The following is a 20,565-nucleotide window of genomic DNA, read 5'->3' as shown; positions in this document are numbered from 1 at the left end:
ATTGACGGCCGCGCCGCCCAATCGCCGCGCTCGCCCGCCGCGTCTCCGCCAATCAGCGGCGCGAGGCGCGGCGGAAGCCAATGGGGGAGCGGCAGCGCCGGGCAGGGGGACAGCCCGGCGCCGAGCCCGGGCTCATTCCGCGCTGCCGCCCGATGGGGAAGGAGCGGCCGCGGCTCCGCCGTGCCTGGCGCGGTGCGCGCCGCTCCCCGCGCTCTCCCGGCCTCGAGGGAGCCGCCGCGGCGGCGAGCGGCCGTCAAAGCGAAGGCGCTCGAGCGGGGGCTGGCGGCCAGGAGGGAGGGAAAGGTGCGGAACCAGGCGCGGGCGATGGCGCGGGCAATGGCGCGGGCGATGGCGCGGGCAATGGCGCGGGCCCCGGCGGCGGGGGGCGGGCGGCGGGCGGAGCGAGGCGCCGGAGAAGGAGGAGCGGCGGCGCTGAGGGGAGGGAGCGGCCGGGCCGCCCTCACAGCGGTGCCCGCGGCCTCGGAGCGGCCCCGGAGGGAAACGCCGCCCGGGAGAACCGGGAGGAGCCCCCGGGAAAGGCCCCGGCCGGGAGGGGAGCGGCCGGGCCCGCCTCGGAGGGATCCCCGCGGGCTGCCAGCCGCTCCGGAGGGGAACGGGACCCCCGGGAAAGGGCGGAGAATCCCCCGGGAAAGGGAAGGGAACGGCCGGAGAATTCCCTCGGGAAAGGCCGGAGGATCCCCAGGGAAAGGGAAGGGAAAGGGTGGAAAATCCCCTCGGGAAAGGGAAGGGAAAGGCCGGAGAATCCCCCGGGAAAGGGAAAGGGAGAGGGCGGAAAATCCCCTCGGGAAAGGGAAAGGCCGGAGGATCCCTCGGGAAAGGGAAAGGGAAAGGCCGGAGGATCCCTCGGGAAAGGGAGAGGGAGGAAAATCCCCCGGGAAAGGGAAGGGAAAGGCCGGAGAATTCCTTCGGGAAAGGGTGGAAAATCCCCTCGGAAAGGAAAGGGAAAGGCCGGAGGATCCCTCGGGAAAGGGAAAGGGAAAAGCCGGAGAATCCCTCGGGAAGGGCCCTGAGGGGCTGAGACTGAGCAAAGCCAAGGACGGGAATCCTTCAGTGCCCAGGAAAGATGGAAAAGGGATTTTATTTTATTTTGTTTTATTTTATTTTATTTTATTTTATTTTATTTTCCTTGCAGTGCCACGACAAGGGGGATGGACTGAGGCTGGAAGAGAGCAAGGATGAGACTCGAGGAAGGAATTCCCGGCTGCGGTGGAATTCCGAGGGCAGGCTGGAGCAGCGTGGGTTAGTGACGGTGTTGGGATTGGAGCTGGTTCGGTTCAGGGTCTTTTCCAACCCAAATCCCAGAAATCCGGGAGGAAAACAGCGGGATGGGGATAGAGCCAGGCTGGGAATGTGGAGAAAGGAAAGATCCAGGAATTCCTCAGGGCCTAAAGGAGCTCCAGGAGCCGAGGATCTGGGATAAGGGATGGGCACAGGGAAAAGGGGCATTTGGCTGAGATACTGGGAAATAATTCCTGCCAGAGCCGCAATTCCCGGGATATCTGTGGCTGCTCCATCCCTGGAATATCCAATATCCAGCCTGGGAGAACGGGAATGATCCCAACCCTTGGAATTGGGATGGATTTTAAACTCCTTTCCCTTCCCAAACCATTTTCCAGGCGCTGCTGGATGAGGATCCAAACTCCTTTTCCCAAGGATTTGGGATTTCCAAACATCTGCTGGAGCAGAACTCAGGTAAAATACTTTTATTCCCTTCAGAAATTCCTCTTTATCCTTTTTCTGGATTTTTCCAGCTTTCCCTGGAAAACAATTGGGAATTAAAGGATATAACCCCAAAGAGCTGTTGGGAAAACATCAAGGGAATGCTAAAAATCCTTGGGAAAACTTGATTTTCTCCACACATTTTCCAGGCTTGGAAGGAGCTGTGAGCATGGAAAAATTCCAGGAATGTGGATAAAAGCAGCAGGAATTGAGTTGGGAACGGGACAGGATCCAGCTGCAGGTAAAAATTCCCATTTCAGCACAAGAAAACTGCAAAATATTCTGATTTTTGAGGATATTTTAAAAGGTTTGGGATGGAATTTGGGCCTTGGCTGAGAAATCCTCGATGGGGATTAATATTCCCAACTTTCAGGAATGTTTGGGATTTTGGAAAGAGGTGGGAATTTCATTTTTTAACCTCTTTTGAACTTCTCCTTTCCAGGTGTGTCCAGAGGTGCCTCCTGGGCTGAACCTTCAGGGAATTTTTCATGGAATTTCTGCTGGAAACCTTTGGAAAAGAACTTTTCTCCTGAAAAAAAGGAAAAAAAAAAAAAACCAGATTTGCTGGGATTTAAAAAGAATTCCTGGGAATCCAAAGCTGCTTTTTCCTTTGATGGTGTTTTCTTATTCCAAAGAGAAAAAAAAAAAAGTGGATTTTGATTGTTTGAAGGTGCAGAAAATTCTTTTTTCTTTCAGCCTTGAGGGAATTTATTCCCTTTTTCCAAGTCAGAATTCCACGTTTAAAGCTGCTCCTGCCCCTGGTTGTATTCCAAAAGTTTGGGAATTTTAAAAAAAATAGGAATTAAAATATTGGGAATAAATTTGAAGGGGATGTTTTTACCAGGGTGAAACTTTTCCTTCTGTGATTTTTAATTCCTGAGGGGTTTTTTTTTTTTGCTTTTTATAGGAATTTTTCATTTGTGGGGTTGGTTTTTAATGAGAATTATTGAGATTTTTTTTTCTCCTGGTTTGTTTTTTTTTTTAATCAGGAATTTAAAATTCAATTTGTGGGATTATTTTTTTTTTTCCTGTTTATTTATTTTGAAGAGGAATTTAAAAATTGTGGGATTGAAATTTTTTTTTTACCTGGAATTTTTCCTGGTTTGTTTTCATCAGGAATTTGGAATTTCTGGGATTTTTGGGGGGGTTTTTACCTGGAATTTTTAATGCAATTCCTGGGATTTTTTTTGCCTTATTTATTTTACCAAGAATTTTTCAATAAGTGAGTTTTGTTTTAAGATGAATTTTTAAATGGAATTTATGGAATTTTTCCTGTCTCTTTTTAGCAGGAATTTCGAATTTTTGGAATTTCTTTTCCCTGTTTATTTTTAACAAGAATTTGCAGAGTTTTTTGGGGTTTTTTTTTTCCTTGTTAATTTTTACCAGGAATTTTCAATTTCTGGGATTGGGTTTGTTATTTTTTTTTACCAGGAATTTTGAATGGAATTTATGGGGGTTTTTTCCCCCAGGAATTCTCAATTTCCCTTTTTTTCCCCCCAGAATTCCAGAGGAATCTTCTCCTGGAGAATTTCTGGGAATTATTTATTCATCCTGTTGTTTCCCCACATTAAAAAATTCCTTTTTTTATTGAGCTGGGGAAGGAAAAAATTCCCAATTTTCCCAAATTCCAGCACTCCCAGTGGGAATTTTGGGATAAACCAAATCCCTGGGATCCAGGAATTTCCAATTTGTCCTTTAACCCCTTAAAAATCCGAATTTTTGCAGCATTCCAGGGGAAAAAAAGTGGAAAAATCTGATTTAAAAACTTGAGGAAAAGCTGATTTGAAGGGAAAAAAAAAAATGAGGGAAAAAAATTCTGGGATGGCTCCAAAATTCCCTAAAATTCCCCCAAATGAGTAGGAAAATATTAATCCTGTGTTGTTTTTGTTCTTATTATTATCGTTATCAAATTTATTTGTGTTTTCCTGGGAAAACTGGTGGGAGAATTGGAATATTCCCAGTTTTTCTGATTTAATATTCCACGTTTTTCCTCCTTTATTAAACTGGATTAACGAGAGAATTTGGTAAAATCCCCAAAAAAATTCAGGATGAGTTGAAAAACCCAAGGAATTCTGGGATAATCCTTCAGAATTTTGGGAAAAACAGAATAAATTTAAAGTAGAATTCATAATTTTTTGGGGGAATGAAAATTGAATCATTCCAGATGTGGGAAAAATCCTGGAATTTTGGGGGGAAAAATTTTTATTTTGCTGTCAGAAATCCACGAGGGAGAAAAAAAAAATTGAGGAAAAAACCCCAAATTTTTGGGATCTTTGGAAAAATTCCTGGGAAAATGAAAGAAAAAAAAAAAGATAAAAAACGAGGAGAAAAAAGCAAATTTTGGGGATTAAAAATTCCCAGAGAATTCCAGGAAACTGAAGGATAAAAAAAAAAGATATTTTTGAAGCTGGGAAAAGTGGGAATGGGAAAATTCCAAGGAATTTCCTGGAGATGAATCCACTGGTTGGTTTTTCCAGGAATTCCAGGAATTTGGGGGGAATTTTACACATTCCTGCCTTATTTTATTTTATTTTATTTTATTTTATTTTCCCCAGGGATAAATGGAGTTTTTTTCCAGGATTTCCTGGCCCAGGAGCTCCTGGAATTCCTGAGAGGAAATCCTGCGGAATTCCAGGAAAAATTGGGAATTAAAGGTGGTTTCCTGTAAAAAAACAAGGATTGAGTTTCTCAGGATGAGGAAATTCCATGGAATTCCCGGAAAAATCGGGAATTAAAAGGGATTTCTGTAAAAACCAGGGATGGAATGGGTGAGAAGGAGCAAATCCTTTGGAATTTCAGGAAAAATTGGGAATTAAAAGTGCTTTTCGGTGAAAAACGGATTGAATTCCTCAGGATGAGCAAATCCGTTGGAATTCCATGGGAAAAAAGGGAATTAAAGGTGATTTTCTATAAAAAACAGGATTGAATTCCTCAGGAGGAGGAAATTCCATGGAATCCAAGGAAAAGTTGGGAATTGGAGAATGTTTCCAGTAAAATCCAGGGATGGGAAGGATGAGAACGAGAAAATCCTTTGGAATTTCAGGGAAAATTGGGAATTAAAGATGGTTTTCTGTAAAAAAAAACAGGATTGAATTCCTCAGGATGAGGAAATCCGTTGTAATTCCATAAAAAAAATTGGGAATTAAAGGTGGTTTCCTGTAAAAAAAACAGGATTGAATTCCTCAGGAGGAGAAAATTCCACGGAATTCAAGGAAAAATTGGGAATTAAAAGGGATTTCTGTAAAAACCAGGGATGGGAAGGATGAGGATGAGCAAATCCTTTGGAATTTCAGGAAAATTTGGGAATTAAAAGTGGTTTTCAGTGAAAAACGGATTGAATTCCTCAGGATGAGGAAATCCATTGGAATTCCAGGAAAAATTGGGGATTAAAGGTGGTTTCCTGTAAAAAAAACAAGGATTGAGTTTCTCAGGATGAGGAAATTCCACAGAATCCAGGGAAAAGTTGGGAATTGGGGGTGATTTCCAGTAAAAATCAGGGATGGGAAGGGTGAGGATGAGCAAATCCTTCGGAATTTCAGGAAAAATTGGGAATTAAAGGTGCTTTTCAACGGAAAACAGATTGAATTCCTCAGGATGAGCAAATCCATTGTAATTCCATGAAAAAAATTGGGAATTAAAGGTGGTTTCCTGTAAAAACAAGGATTGCATTCCTCAGGAGGAGAAAATTCCACGAAATCCAAGGAAAAGTTGGGAATTGGGGGTGATTTCCAGTAAAAACCAGGGATGGGAAGGGTGAGGATGAGCAAATCCTTCGGAATTCAAGGAAAAATTGGGAATTAAAGGTGATTTCCTGTAAAAAAACCCAGGATTGAATTCCTCAGGATGAGGAAATCCCACGGAATTCATGGAAAAGTTGGGACTGGAGCTCCCACCCGGAATTCCCACCCGGAATTCCCACCCGGAATTCCCACCCGGAATTCCCACCCGGAATTCCCACCCGGAATTCCCACCCGGAATTCCCATCCCCGGAGCCGGGAAAAGCCGCTTTGGAGCCCCAACCCCCGCCGGGAGCGGCAGAATTCCCGGTTTTCTGCCCGGGGATGGGGCTGGGTGTGACACCGAGAGCTGGGAAAGGGAAAAGGGAAAGGGAACGGCTCCATCCCTGGGAAAAGCTCCGGGATCCCAGAAACAGCGGGAAAAACGGGCAGGGATTCCGGGAAAGGATGGATTTGGGATGGGAAAAGATGGATTTGGGATTGGGATGGGAAAAGAGATGGATCTGGGATGGGAAAAGGCTGGATTCGGGATGGGACAGGGCTGGATTTGGGATTTGGGACAGGGTTGGGATTGGGATTGGGATGGGAAAAGGCCAGATTTGGGATGGGGAAAGATGGATTTGGGATTTGGGGTGGGACAGGGCTGGATTTGGGATTTGGGATGGGAAAAGAGATGGATTTGGGATTGGGATGGGGAAAGGATGGATTTGGGATGGGGAAAAGGCTGGATTTGGGATTTGGGATGGGACAGGGCTGGATTTGGGATTTGGGATGGGAAAAGAGATGGATTTGGGAAGGGAAAAAGATGGATTTGGGATGGGAAAAGGCCGGATTTGGGATTTGGGATGGGACAGGGCTGGATTTGGGATTTGGGAAGGGAAAAGGCCAGATTTGGGATTTGGGATGGGCCAGGGCTGGATTTGGGATTTGGGATGGGAAAAGGCCAGATTTGGGATTTGGGATTTGGGATTGGGATGGGCCAGGGCTGGATTCAATCCCATTCATCCCCAAACCCTGGGGCTATCAGGGATTTTTTGGGATCGGGCTCTCTGCGGCCGTTATTCCCGCTGGGATCCGAGCGGGGCTCGGACGCCTCTGGAATGTGAACATGGGGCATTTTTCCCCCTGGATCTGCTCCTGACATTCCCACGGCAACCGGAGGCCAGGCGGGTTTATTCCCGAGGGGATGAAAAGCGGGATGACACGTTCCCGGCGTGTTCCTGACGGCCGGAATTCGGGAATTGTCCCGTCCCTGGAGGAGCCCGGCTGCGTTTGGCAGGAGAACAATTCCCCAGGGATGGACCAGACAGGGAAAATCCCATCCAGGGATTGGGAAAAGGGGAAAACCAACAGCTGGGAAAAGCGGGATGGGCCCCGAGCTGGGCGGGATTCGGGAAAGGACGGACAATGGGAACCAGGAGGGATTTGGGATTTATTCCAGCGGCACAATCCGGCCGGATCCAGCCCCCTGCTCGGGATTCCCCTTTGGAGGTGAACGGGAGACGGCGGGGAGATGGGGAAAACTCCCGGAATTTGGATTTTCCTTTGGATCCTGGGGAAATTCTGGGATGTTGGGAAGCGCTGATGGATTTCGTGGGGCATCGGGAGGAATTTTGGGAGGGTTGGGGAAGGGGAAAGGGAAAGGAGGGAATGGGAGAGAGGGAATGGGAATGGGAAAGGGAAAAGGAAAAGGAATTAATGGGAAAATAGGGAAAGGGAAAGGAGGGAATGGGAATGGAAAAGGAGGGAAAAGGAAAGGGAAAGGAAGGAATGGGAGCGGGACAGAGGGAGTGGGAAAAGGAAGGAGAATGGAAAAATAGGGAAAGGGAAAAGAGGGAATGGGAAAGGAGGGAAAAGGAATGGGAAAGGGAAATGAGAGGGAAAGGAAGGAATGGGAAAGGAGGGAGCAGGAGAGAGGAAAAAGGACGGAAAGGGAAAAGGAAAATAGGGAATGGGAGAGAGGGAATGGGAGAGATGGAATGGGAATAGGAAGGGGGGAAAAAAAGGAATGGGAAAGGGAAAGGGAACGGAGGGAATGGCGAAGCAGGGCATGGGGCGGATCCCTGCTCGCGTTTCCGGGAAGCAGGAATCCCCGGGGACGCTCCCGTGTGAGCCCCGTGATTATCCCAGCGATGGGGCTGGGCCCCCAAGGAAATCTGGGATTCCACGGGATCCGGAGCTCCCCAAAAGGCCGGGATTGTCGGGATTTAGGGATCGCCCCGGGCCATGGGAGCGGCGGCGGACGCCGAGTGGCTGCGCTGGGCCAGCCGACAATTCGGGAATGGCGCCGGGAAGGAGCGGGAGATCAGCCTGGAGGAGTTCAAATCCGCCCTGCGGGTCAAGGAGGTGAGGGATCCCGGGATGAGGGGGTGGATCTGCAGGAAGAGGGAATGGGATCTGTGGGAAGGAGGGGAGGGATCCATAGGAAGGGGTGAGGGATCTGTGAGAATTCCCTAATCCATGGGAACATTCCCAATTCCCTGATCCATGGGAACATCCCCTGATCCATGGGAACATTCCCAGCTCCATGGGAACATTCCCAATCCCCTGATCCATGGGAACATTCCCAGTTCCCTGATCCATGGGAACATTCCCAGTTCCCTGATCCATGGGAACATTCCCTGATCCATGGGAACATTCCCAGTTCCCTGATCCATGGGAATATCCCCTGATCCATGGGAACATTCCCAGTTCCCTGATCCATGGGAATATTCCCAATTCCCAGCTCCACAGTGACATTCCCACTTTCCCCACTCCATGGTGACATTCCCTGATTCCATGGTGACATTCCCACTTGCCCCACTGCACAGGGACATTGCCAATGCCCAGCTCCATGATGACATTCCCATTTTTCCTGTTCCACAGTGACATTCCCTGATTCCACGGTGACATTCCCGTTTTTCCCGCCCCACAGTGACATTCCCACTTTCCCCACTCCATGGTGACATTCCCTGATTCCACTGTGATATTCCCACTTTTCCCACTCCACAGGGACATTCCCAATTCCCAGCTTCACAGTGACATTCCCACTTCTCCCACCCCATGGCGACATTCCTGTTTTTCCCACCCCATGGTGACATTCCCTGACCCCATGGCGACATTCCCGTTTTTCCCGCCCCACGGCGACATTCCCGTTTTCCCGCAGTCCTTCTTTGCCGAGCGGTTTTTCGCTCTGTTCGACTCTGACGGCAGCGGCTCCCTGAGCCGGGAGGAGCTGCTGGGATCCCTGCGCCGGCTGCTCCGCGGGAACCCCACGGAAAAGCTCCGGTTCCTCTTCCAGGTCTACGACGTGGACGGTGAGGGGAGGAAAAACGGGATTCACAGGGGTTTTTTGGGATAAATTTGGGATTTGGGCTTTTCCAAGCATCCGGGTTTGCTCTCGTTCCGTGTGGGGAGGGTGGAAGTCCCCGAGAGGAGAATTCCCGGATTACAGGTGCAGGATGGGGATGAGCCCATGGAATGTTGGGATCGTCCTGATTTTCCAAGGAGCACGTCCTGACCCAGCCAGGATTTTCCATGCTTTGAGGAAAATTCCTGGATTAGGACTGGAAAATCGGGATGGAGATGGTTCCATAGGAGAGGACTGTGGAATATCGGGGTGGAGATGGTGAGATATTGAGATATTGAGATATGGAGATGATTCCATGGGACTGTGGAATATCAGGATGGAGATGATCCATAGGACTGTAGAATACTGGGATGGAGATGATTCCGTGGGACTGTGGAATATCAGGACGGAGATGATTCCGTGGGACTGTGGAATATCAGGACGGAGATGACTGTAGGTCTATGGAATATCAGGACGGAGATGGTGGAACATTGGGATGGAGATGATCCATAGGGCTGTGGAATATCAGGATGGAGATGACTCTGTAGGACTGTGGAATACCGGGACGGAGACGACTCTGTAGGTCTATGGAATATCAGGATAGAGATGGTGGAATATCGGGACGGAGATGACTCTGTAGGTCTGTGGAATATCGGGATGGAGATGGTGGAATATCGGGATGGAGATGATCCATAGGACTGTGGAATACCGGGATGGAGATGACTGTAGGACTGTGGAATATCAGGATGGAGATGGTGGAATATCGGGATGGAGATGACTCTGTAGGTCTGTGGAATATCGGGATGGAGGTGACTGTAGGACTGTGGAATATTGGGATAGAGATGGTGGAATATCAGGATGGAGATGACTCTGTAGGTCTGTGGAATATCGGGACGGAGATGACTGTAGGTCTGTGGAACACCCCGCTGGAGATGGCTCTGTGGGACACGGACCCCGGTTGTCCCCGTGTCCCAGGGAGCGGCTCCATCGACGCCGAGGAGCTGCGCGCGGTGCTCCGGGGCTGTCTCCGGGAGAGCTCCCTGGCGCTGCCCGAGGAGCGGCTGCGGGCCCTGAGCCACGCCCTGCTCCAGGCCCTGGACCGCGACCGCAGCGGCGCCGTCACCTTCCCGGAGCTCCAGGAGCAGCTGGAGGCCTTTCCCGAGCTCCTGGAGAACCTCAGCGTCAGGTGGGGACGGGGAAATCCGGGATTGCCGGGGAAGGGTTCCACGGACAGCCCCCGGTGGGGCGGGGAGCAGAGGGACAGGGTTGGGATTTGGGGACGGGACACGGTGGGGTTGGGATGGTTTGGGATGGGCGCAGGGGTTGGAATTTGGGATGAGGCAGGATTTGGATCAGGGGTGGGGTTGGGATGGGTGCAGGGTTTGGAATTTGGGATGGGTTCAGGGATGCTGCCACTGTGGCTGTAGGGCTGGCTACCCCCTGGGCCTGGCACTTCCCCAGCTCCCTAATTCCCATCCAAACTCCCCCATTCCCATCCGGACTCCTCATTCCCATCCATCCCCATTCCCATCCGGACTCCCTAATTCCCATCCAGACTCCTCATTCCCATCCAAACTGCCTCATTCCCGTTTTCCCAGCGCTGCGAGCTGGCTGAAGCCTCCCGATCCCAGTCCCGCCGAGCGCTCCCTGTGCTGCTTTTCCCGGGAATCCCGCGGGGATCAGCGCTCCCTGTGCTGCTTTTCCCGGGAATCCCGCGGGGATCAGCGCTCCCTGTGCTGCTTTTCCCGGGAATCCTGCAGGGATCAGCACTCCCTGTGCTGCTTTTCCCGGGAATCCTGCAGGGATCAGCGCTCCCTGTGCTGCTTTTCCCGGGAATCCTGCAGGGATCAGCGCTCCCTGTGCTGCTTTTCCCGGGAATCCTGCAGGGATCAGCGCTCCCTGTGCTGCTTTTCCCGGGAATCCTGCAGGGATCAGCGCTCCCTGTGCTGCTTTTCCCGGGAATCCCGCGGGGATCAGCGCTCCCTGTGCTGCTTTTCCCGGGAATCCTGCAGAGATCAGCGCTCCCTGTGCTGCTTTTCCCGGGAATCCCGCGGGGACCGGCGCTCGGGGCTGTGCTGCCTGGGGCTCTGGGTCGCCACCTCGGCGCTGCTGCTGGCCCAGGGCGCGCTGTGGCACCGCGGGCGCGGCCCGGCGCTGGCGCTGGCTCGGGGCTGCGGCCAGAGCCTCAACCTCAACTGCGCCCTGCTGGCCGTGAGTGACACCGGGGACACCGGGGGACACCGGGGAGACAGCGGCGGGGACACCGGGGAGACACCGCGGGGACATGGAGGGAACACCGGGGAGACACGGCGGGGACACCGGGGGACACGAGGGGACACCAGGGGACACGGCAGGGACACCGGGGGACACCGGGGGACACGGCGGGGACACGGGGGGACACGGCGGGGTGGGTGGGAGGGTCCCAAGTTTCCCTGTGACGCCCAGGGTTTTCCCTCCGGAGTTTCCAGTTCCCGCCGGAATTCCCCGCTGCCCTCCCCATCTCCAGCTGCCCCTGGCAGTTCCCATTCCCCCGGTATTCCCAGTTCCCCCCGGGATGTCCTATCGCCCCCTCCCTTTGTCCCCTCCCCTCCCCTGGCCCCCTGCTCGTCCCTGTCCCCATCGCTGTCCCCCGGGCCCGACCCTCACCCTCTGTTTCTGTCCCCTCCCTCACCCGCGTCCCTCTTCCCTGTCCCTGTCCCCTCTCTCGTCTTCGTCCCTGTCCCCCGTGGCTGTCCCCTGTGGCTGTCCTCTGTCCCCTGTCGCTGTCCCCTGTCCCCTGTGGCTGTCCCCTGTGGCTGTCCCCTGTCCCCTGTGGCTGTCCCCTGTCCCCTGTCGCTGTCCCCTGTCCCCTGTGGCTGTCCCCTGTCCCCTGTCGCTGTCCCTGTGGCTGTCCCCTCTCCCCGTGGCTGTCCCCTGTGGCTGTCCCCTGTCCCTGTGGCTGTCCCCTGTCCCCTGTGGCTGTCCCCTGTCCCTGTGGCTGTCCCCTGTGGCTGTCCCCTGTCCCCGTGGCTGTCCCCTGTGGCTGTTCCCCGTCCCCGTGGCTGTCCTCTGTGGCTGTCCCCTGTCCCCTGTGGCTGTCCCCTGTCCCCGTGGCTGTCCCCTGTCCCCGTGGCTGTCCCCTGTGGCTGTCCCCTGTCCCCAGGCGCTGATGCTGCGGCGCTCGCTGACCTGGCTGCGCTCCACGCCGCTGGCGGAGCTCTTCCCGCTGGAGCTGCACGTGCGGGGACACGAGCTGGTGGCGTACCTGGTGCTGGCCCTGGCGACAGCGCACACGGCGGGACACCTGGCACACGCGGGTCAGTGCTGGGGACACGCGGGGACAGGGGGGACACACCTGGCACACACGGGGACACACCTGGCACACGCGGGGACACCCGGCACACGCGGGGACACACCTGGCACACGCGGGTCAGTGCTGGGGACACGCGGGGACAGGGGGGACACACCTGGCACACGCGGGGACACCCGGTACACGCGGGTCACTGCCGCGGGACACGTGGGGGACAAGGACCCCGGGATGGGGGATCGTGTCCCGGATCCCATGGAAGGCGTGCCCGTGCCGGGGGTGCTGCGGGGACAGGGACAGGGGACAGGGACAGGTCACGGACAGGGAGAGGGCACGGACAGGGGACAGGGACGGGCCACGGGGCGGGCGCAGCAGCCGCGGGCTGTGATCCCCCTCTAGCGGCTCCCGCCGGGCACCGAGGTGCCGCTGGCCCGGGCGGGATCCCGATCCCGGCATTCCCAAATCCCGATACACACAGTCCCCAATGCCGGTGTCCCCAAATCCCGACACTCACAGTCCCCAATCCCGGTGTCCCCAATCCCGACACTCACAGTCCCCAGTCCCGGTGTCCCCGGTCCCCACCCCAGAGCGGCTCCCCGGGCTCTCCGCCCCGGCTCCCGGTGCCGCTCCCGTGCCCAGCCCCGGCCATTCCCGGGCGGGAATTCCTGGATGGACATTCCCGGGTGGACATTCCCGAATGGACATTCCCAGTCAGTCACTCCGGAATGGGCAATCCCACACGGACATTCCCGAATGGACATTCCCGAACGGACATTCCCAGTCAGTCGCTCCGGAATGGGGATTCCCACACGGACATTCCCAGAGCGGCATTCCCGAACGGGCACTCCGGGCGGCCAGCAGCGCGCTGTCCCGGCCCGTGCCGGGCTGTCCCCAGGGCTGTCCCCGCGCTGTCCCGGCCCATGCTGAGCTGTCCCCGCGCTGTCCCCAGGGCTGTCCCCGCGCTGTCCCGGCCCACGCTGAGCCGTCCCCGCGCTGTCCCCAGGGCTGTCCCCGTGCTGAGCTGTCCCCAGGGCTGTCCCCACGCTGAGCCGTCCCCGCGCTGTCCCCAGGGCTGTCCCCGCGCTGTCCCCAGGGCTGTCCCCAGGGCTGTCCCTCCCCATGCTGAGCCGTCCCCACGCTGTCCCCAGGGCTGTCCCGGCCCACGCTGAGCCGTCCCCGCGCTGTCCCCAGTGCTGTCCCCGTGCTGAGCCGTCCCCGCGCTGTCCCCAGGGCTGTCCCCACGGCTGTCCCCGCGCTGTCCCTCCCCACGCTGAGCTGTCCCCGCGCTGTCCCCAGGGCTGTCCCCGCGCTGTCCCCGCGCTGTCCCCAGGGCTGTCCCCGTGCTGAGCTGTCCCCGCGCTGTCCCCAGGGCTGTCCCCAGGGCTGTCCCCGTGCTGAGCTGTCCCCGCGCTGTCCCCAGGGCTGTCCCCGTGCTGAGCCATCCCCGCGCTGTCCCCAGGGCTGTCCCCACGCTGAGCCGTCCCCGCGCTGTCCCCGCGCTGTCCCCAGGGCTGTCCCCACGCTGAGCCGTCCCCGCGGTGTCCCCAGGGCTGTCCCCGCGCTGTCCCCAGTGCTGTCCCCACGCTGAGCTGTCCCCGCGCTGTCCCCACGCTGAGCTGTCCCCGCGCTGTCCCCAGGGCTGTCCCCAGGGCTGTCCCCAGGGCTGTCCCCGCGCTGAGCTGTCCCCGCGCTGTCCCCAGGGCTGTCGCGGCGGCAGTGGCGGCCGGCGCTGGCGGAGCTGCTGGGGCGGCCGCGGGCGGGCGGCGGCGGCGCGGGGGACACGGCCCCGCACTCGGGAATGGCGCTGCTGGCGCTGCTGCTGGCCATGCTGCTGGCCTCCCGCCCCTGCGTGCGCCGCGGGGGACACTTCCAGGTGACACATCCCTCGGGAACGGCCGCGGCTGGAAGCGGGGAGCCCCGGGGCGGGAAGCGGGACACCCCCGGGTGCCAATGCTGGCGCTGGAGGGGGAGCGGGGTTTGGGGATTTGGGGATTTGGGATTTTCTTCCCGATGGGACACAGGGGATGTCCCTAAGGAATTCCTGGCTGGGATTCCCGGAGAAGCTGTGCGTGCTCCTGGCAGTGTCCGAGGCCGGCTGCAGCAGCCTGGGATGGTGGCAGGGGTTGGGATGGGGACTGGAGGGGTTTATGGTCCTTTCCAAGCCAAATCCCAGTGATTCCAGGGTTCCCGTGGGCTGCCTTTTCCCACTGGGATTCCCAGACAGTCCCGCCAGGAAGCAGCAGGGGGGTCCAGCATTTCCCATCCTTATCCCACTCGTGTTCCCATCCCCACTCGTGTTCCCATCCCCACTCGTGTTCCCATCCCCACTCCTGTTCCCATCCCCACTCCCGTTCCCATTCCCACTGTTCCCAGGTTTTTTACTGGAGCCACCTCTCCTACATCCCCGTGTGGTTCCTGCTGCTCCTGCACGGTCCCCACTTCTGGAAGTGGTTCCTGATTCCCGGCTCCCTGTTTCTGCTGGAGAAGGTTCTGGGCTGGGCGTGGCGCCGGGCGGGAGATCTGCACATCCTGGAGGCCAAGCTGCTGCCCTCCAAGGTGGGAATGCGTCCCAAATCCCAGACATCCCAAATCCCATCATCTCAAACATCCCAAATCCCAAATATCCCACATCCCAAACATCCCACATCCCAGACATCCCAAATCCCATCGTCCCAAATCCCACTCTCCCATCCCCTCCCGGGACTCTGGGAATGAAGGAACAAACAAACACGGAAAAGTTGGAACTTGCAGCAGGAGGCAAAAGCAATTCCTTTATTTCCGAGTCTTTTCCCCAATTTTTCAAATGGAAACTCACGGAACAACCGGAGCAGAACAAAAACTCCCGGACCTTGGAATCTTTTCCCAAAATCCCGTCGTTTGAGCCCAGTCTGAACTGGGAATTGGTGTAACCCAAACTGGGCAGGGAACGGGAACAAACCCAGCGGGAGCCGGAACCCGGAATTTCCGCTGCACTTCCCGTGACAGGAAGGGCCGTAAGGGATCCTTTGGGCATTCCCAGATTTCCTGCTCCCCTTTTCCTGCAGGTGACCCACCTGGTGATCCAGAGGCCGAAATCCTTCCGCTTCCAGCCGGGGGATTACGTCTACCTGAACGTCCCGGCCATCGCCGCCTACGAGTGGCATCCCTTCTCCATCAGCAGCGCTCCCGAGCAGCCAGGTGCCTTCTTTTCCACCCCGGGATCCGTGTCCCAGCCCCGGGATCCGTGTCCCAGCCCCGGGATCCGTGTCCCAGCCCCGGGATCCGTGTCCCAGCCCCGGGATCCGTGTCCCAGCCCCGGGATCCGTGTCCCAGCCCCGGGATCCGTGTCCCAGCCCCGGATCCGTGTCCCAGCCCCGGGATCCGTGTCCCAGCCCCGGGATCCGTGTCCCACCCCTAGGATCAATTTTCCACTCCCAGAATCTGTGTTTCACCCCTGGGATCCATTTTCCACCCCCGGGATCGATTTTCCACCCCCGGAATCCGTTTTCCACCCCAGAATCCATGTTCCATCCCAGGATCCGTTTTCCACCCCTAGGATCCATTTTCCACCCCTGGGATCCGTGTTCCACCCCTGGGATCCATGTCCCACCCCCGGGATCCATTTTCCACCCCCGGGATCCGTTTTCCACCCCTGGACGATGTTTTTCCCAGCCCGGATGGGGCTCGGGCCAAGCCAGGCCTGCCCCATCCAGGTGGTTCCATGGGTTGGGTTCGAAGCTCTCCCCAATCCGGATCATTCCCGGATTTTTGGAATTTATCCCGCAGAAACCCTCTGGCTGCACATCCGGGCGCGGGGCCAATGGACCAACAGGCTCTACGAGTTCTTCCAGCAGCTGGAATTGCAGAGCCCGGAGCCGGATCCGCCCGGGAAGAGCCGGCGCTGGGAACAGGTCGGGCCGTGGGATCAAAGGGGTGGCTGCAGCTGGATGTGGAGTGGATCCCATGGGATTATCCCAGTTTGCAGCCGGGGGATCCCTTGGGATGAGCATTCCCTGCTTGTTCGGCCTTGAAGGATCCGTGTCCCGTGGAAATGGAATTTGTGTCCATGGAATGGGAATTTGTGTTCTGTGGAATGGGAATTTGTGTCCATGGAATGGGAATTTGTGTTCCGTGGAATGGGAATTTGTGTTCTGTGGAAAGGGAATTTGTGTCCCATGGAATGGGAATTTGTGTCCATGGAATGAGAATTTGTGTTCTGTGGAATGGGAATTTGTGTCCATGGAATGGGAATTTGTGTCCATGGAATGGGAATTTGTGTCCATGGAATGGGAATTTGTGTCCATGGAATGGGAATTTGTGTCCCGTGGAATGGGAATTTGTGTCCATGGAATGGGAATTTGTGTCCGTGGAACGGGAATTTGTGTCCATGGAATGAGAATTTGTGTCCCATGGAATGGGAATTTGTGTTCTGTGGAATGGGAATTTGTGTCCATGGAATGGGAATTTGTGTCCCGTGGAATGGGAATTTGTGTCCCATGGAATGGGAATTTGTGTCCTTCTATCAGGGTCACACAGCCTTGGCAGAGGGACACAAAATCCCATTGGTGGGATTTGGGATCGGTGGGATTTTGTGTCTCATGGAATGAGATTTGGGATGGTGGGATTTGGGATCCGTGGGATTTTGTGCCCCATGGAATGAGATTTGGGATGGTGGGATTTGGGATCGACGGGATTTTGTGCCCCATGGAATGGGAGTCTGTGTAGGGCCAGCAGATCCTTTGGAGCAATGATTCCAGCGGCGATTCCCGGCCTCTGTTCCCAGGAAGGATCTGTGGCCTCGGGCAGGGACAGAGCCGTGGAGCTGGTCTCATTCCGAGCCTCTGGAGCCACATTCCCGGAAAAGGACCCGGAGCAGGGGGTGAGCCCTGCCCCCATCCCAGGGGACACCGGAGAGGGGATCCCAAATGGGATAAAGCTCCTTGGAAAGAAATTCCTTGGATATTATTGTGCCACCGACAGCTGGAATTGCGTGTGCAGCCCGGTGGGAAAAACCCCCAAATCCAGGGAATTTTGGGAGCCTTTGGGAAGGGGGGATGGTCACTGCTCCCCTCTCCTGGCAGGGCTCCGGGGACACCCAGCGGAGCTGCAGGGTCAAGGTGAGGCTATTCCTGCTTTTCCTGGATCCCCGGGAATGGGCTGGGATCAGCATTCCTGATTATCCCATCCACACTCCCACCATCCCATCCCATCCACATTCCCACAATCCCATCCACATTCCCACAATCCCATTCGCATTCCCAGATACTCCATCCCTTGGCTTGGGATCTCTCCATGACTCTGGATCTCTCCATGACTCTGGATCTCTCCATGATTCTGGATCTCTCCATGACTCTGGATCTTTCCTGACTCTGGATCTTTCCTGACTCTGGATCTCTCCATGACTCTGGATCTTTCCTGACTCTGGATCTCTCCGTAATTTTTGATCTCTCCCTGACTCTGGATCTCTCCCAGTGCTTCCTGGACGGTCCGTACGGAACGCCGAGCCGGCGGATCTTCACCTCGGAGCACGCGGTTCTCATCGGGGCCGGCATCGGGATCACGCCCTTCGCCTCCATCCTGCAGAGCGTCATGTTCCGGTGGGAAGCACGGAGCCCCTGGAGCCCGGGAACATCCCTGGGGATGGGATTGGGGATGGATGTCCGGGTGGAACTGTCCTCCAGTCCTTCTGTCCTTGGGATCCTTCTGTCCTTGGGATCCTGTCCTTGGGATCCTTCTGTCCTTGGGATCCTTCTGTCCTTGGGATCCTGTCCTTGGGATTGGGTCCCACGGCCAGAGGTGGGGCCTCTCTCAGTTCCAGGCTTTTCCTTCGGGAATTTGGGCTGCGGGAAAGGCGCTGGAGGGAGTTTGGCCGTGGATGGGCACCGGGAAGGAAAGGGAGGGAAGGGGCAGGGAGGAAAAGGAAGGAGAAGGAAGTGGGAGCAGGAGCGGGCAGGAAAAAGCAGGAAAGGCAGGAACGGGCAGGAAGGGTCAGGAATGGGCAGGAAAAGGCAGGAAGGGGCAGGAATAGGAAGAAGAAAATAGGTAGGAAGGGGCAGGAAAAGGAAGGAAGGAAAAGGCAGGAAGGAGCAGGGATGGGAAGGAAAAGGCACAAATTACTAGGAATGGGCAGGAAGGAGCAGGAAAAGGCAGGAAGGGGCAGGAATGGGCAGGAAAACGAAGGAGAAGAAAATAGGTAAGAAGGGGCAGGAAAAGGATGGAAGGACAAGGCAGGAAAGAGCAGGAATAGACAGGAAGGAGCAGGAATGGACAGGAAGGGGCAGGAAAAGGCAGGAAAAGGCAGGAATGGGCAGGAAAAGGCAGGAATGGCAGGAAGTGCCGCCCTCTGTGCAGGTACCGGCGGCGGAGGCAGAGCTGCCCCAGCTGCCACTTCTCCTGGAGCCCGGAACAGCGGGATGAGGAGATGACGCTGCGGAAGGTGGGAACGGGAGCAGGAGGGGGATGGGGGATCCGGCCTCGGCCTGGGATGGGGCTGCAGAGCCCTGGAGCATCCCTCAGATCCCGGAGGTTTGGGAATGGGGCAGGATCTGGTGTCGGGATTTGGTGTCAGGATCCATTGCCAGGGTTTGGTGTTGGGATCTGTAGCTGGGATCTGGTGTCGGGGTTTGGTGTCAGGTTCTGGTACTGGGATCCGGTGTTGGGATGTACTGCCAGGTTTTGGTGCCAGAATCTGGTGCCGGGATCTGATGCCCGGATTTGGTGCCAAGATCTGGTGCTGGGATCTCCCGCCCTCCCAGGTGGATTTCATCTGGATCACGCGGGATCAGCAGCACCTGCAGTGGTTCCTCGGCCTCCTGGCCAAGCTGGAGACGGAGCAGGCGGAGCTGGAGCCGGGAGGTGAGCGGGAACGTCCAGCGGCATTCCCAGGAAAACTCCCACCCCAATCCTGGAGCCCCGAGGGCAGCTGGAATCCCTGGAACTCGCAGGGAAGTTCCTGGAGCTGCACCTCTACATGACGTCGGCGCTGGGCAAGGGGGACGTGAAGGCGCTGGGGCTGCAGCTGGCGCTGGATCTGCTGGCAGCCCAGGAAAACCGGGATTCCATCACCGGCCTCCGCACCCGCACCCAGCCCGGCCGCCCCGACTGGGACAAGGTCAGGGATCGACGTCCCACATCCACCGGGATCCCCGGATCCAGGGAATGGGGCTGTGGGGAGGGAGTGGTCGGAGAATCAGGGATCAGAGAATCAGGGATCAGGGAATTGGGGATCAGGGAATTGGGGAGCAGGGTGGGAGGGAATGGAAAGATGATCTCGTTCCAAGCCTCTGAGCCGGGTCAGGGATCATGGAATCACGGGATGGGACGATGGAATCACAGAATGGGATCAGAGAATCATGGAATGGGATCAGAGAATCATGGAATGGGATCAAAGAGGCATGGAATGGGATAATGGAATTGGGGAATGGGGTCAGAGAACTGGGGAATGGGATCATGGAATGGGACCATGGAATGGGATCAGAAAATCATGGAATGGGATCAGGGAATCGAGGAACAGGACCAAGGAATCATGGAAGGGGTTGGGTTGGAAGATCATCTCATTCCAAGAGTCTCATCTAGCCCCGGGATAACAGGATCACGGACTGATGAAACAGGCTGGGTAGGAAGGGAAAGGAGGACCGGCTCATCCCAAGGCCCGGATCCCGTTCCAGGTGTTCGGGAAGGTGGCGGCGGAGCAGCGCGGGAAGGTCCGGGTGTTCTTCTGCGGCTCCGCGGCGCTGGCCAAGGTCATCCGCGGGCACTGCCGGAGCTTCGGATTCGCCTTCTCCAAGGAAAACTTCTGACCGGAGCTTCACCTTCGCCTTTTCCAAGGAAAACTTCTAACAGGAGTCCTTCCTGCCTTTCCGTGTCCAGCAGCTGATCCTGCTGCATCCCAGCCTGGATCCGCTGGCTCTGGGAGGGTGGGATGGGGCCATGGAGCTCTGGGAGTGTTTCTTTTGGATCTGAGGAATAAAAGAGATGGGAATGTTTCCTTTGGATCTGAGGAATACATCAGGAAAAGATGGGGAAGTTTCCTTAGATGTGAGGAAGGAAAAGATGGGCAAGTTTCCTTTGGGATCTGAGGAAGGAATGAGGAAAAGATGGGAATGTCGGGGGTGATGGAAGCAATTCCAGCTCCTTGGCAAAACCGAGGGAAAACTGGGATGGGAATTGGTGTCCGAGAGGTGCTGCTCCCTCCAACCCGGAATCTGCGCTGGATTGGGATTGGTTTTCTTGGGAAATCGAGGGAATCCAGGAGTCAGGAGCTGCCGAGGCCACGGGTAACAATTCCTCTTGGAATTCCTGATTTTCCAGCCTTTTCCATGCCTGGCATCGGCTCCGTAGCAACGGCTCCACGTGGGCAAGGTGCAGAATTCCGGGGATTAATTCCTTGGATCAGGATTGAATGATGTCCATCCAGCGTAGAGGGGCTCTGCTGGGTCAATCCCGAGCTGGGTGGTTTTCAGGGATGGAGGATTTGGAATGTGTCAGGAATCATG

General features: G+C 55.9%; 1 protein-coding gene and 1 long non-coding RNA gene across 3 annotated transcripts; both read left to right on the top strand.

The window, feature by feature from the left end:
- Nucleotides 1–7: 7 nt before the first annotated feature.
- LOC136366888 (uncharacterized) lies at nucleotides 8–2,409 on the top strand. 2 transcript variants are annotated; one of them, XR_010744596.1, is made up of 5 exons: nucleotides 8–303; nucleotides 1,154–1,245; nucleotides 1,638–1,713; nucleotides 1,890–1,981; nucleotides 2,183–2,409. It is a non-coding gene; the product is annotated as an uncharacterized lncRNA (long non-coding RNA). The 2 variants fall into 2 exon arrangements; XR_010744595.1 differs by having other exon boundaries at nucleotides 115–303; nucleotides 1,154–1,260.
- A 6,159-nt stretch (nucleotides 2,410–8,568) lies between these two features.
- On the top strand, nucleotides 8,569–19,980 carry NOX5 (NADPH oxidase 5). Its single transcript, XM_066328063.1, has 15 exons — nucleotides 8,569–8,773; nucleotides 9,781–9,991; nucleotides 10,818–11,016; nucleotides 11,948–12,101; nucleotides 13,792–13,964; nucleotides 14,465–14,647; nucleotides 15,136–15,334; nucleotides 15,857–15,989; nucleotides 16,796–16,949; nucleotides 17,152–17,187; nucleotides 17,543–17,667; nucleotides 18,422–18,506; nucleotides 18,826–18,925; nucleotides 19,015–19,181; nucleotides 19,738–19,980. The coding sequence occupies exons 1-15, from the start codon at nucleotides 8,569–8,571 to the stop codon at nucleotides 19,867–19,869; spliced, it is 2,256 nt and encodes a 751-aa protein (XP_066184160.1). The 3' UTR covers nucleotides 19,870–19,980.
- The last annotated feature ends 585 nt before the right edge of the window (nucleotides 19,981–20,565 follow it).

The sequence above is a fragment of the Sylvia atricapilla genome, chromosome 13 (genome assembly GCF_009819655.1).
Source record: "Sylvia atricapilla isolate bSylAtr1 chromosome 13, bSylAtr1.pri, whole genome shotgun sequence".
Classification (NCBI taxonomy): Eukaryota; Metazoa; Chordata; class Aves; order Passeriformes; family Sylviidae; genus Sylvia; species Sylvia atricapilla.
The sequence above is the reverse complement of the archived record's forward strand: the minus strand, read 5'-3'. Positions and strand labels throughout refer to the sequence as shown.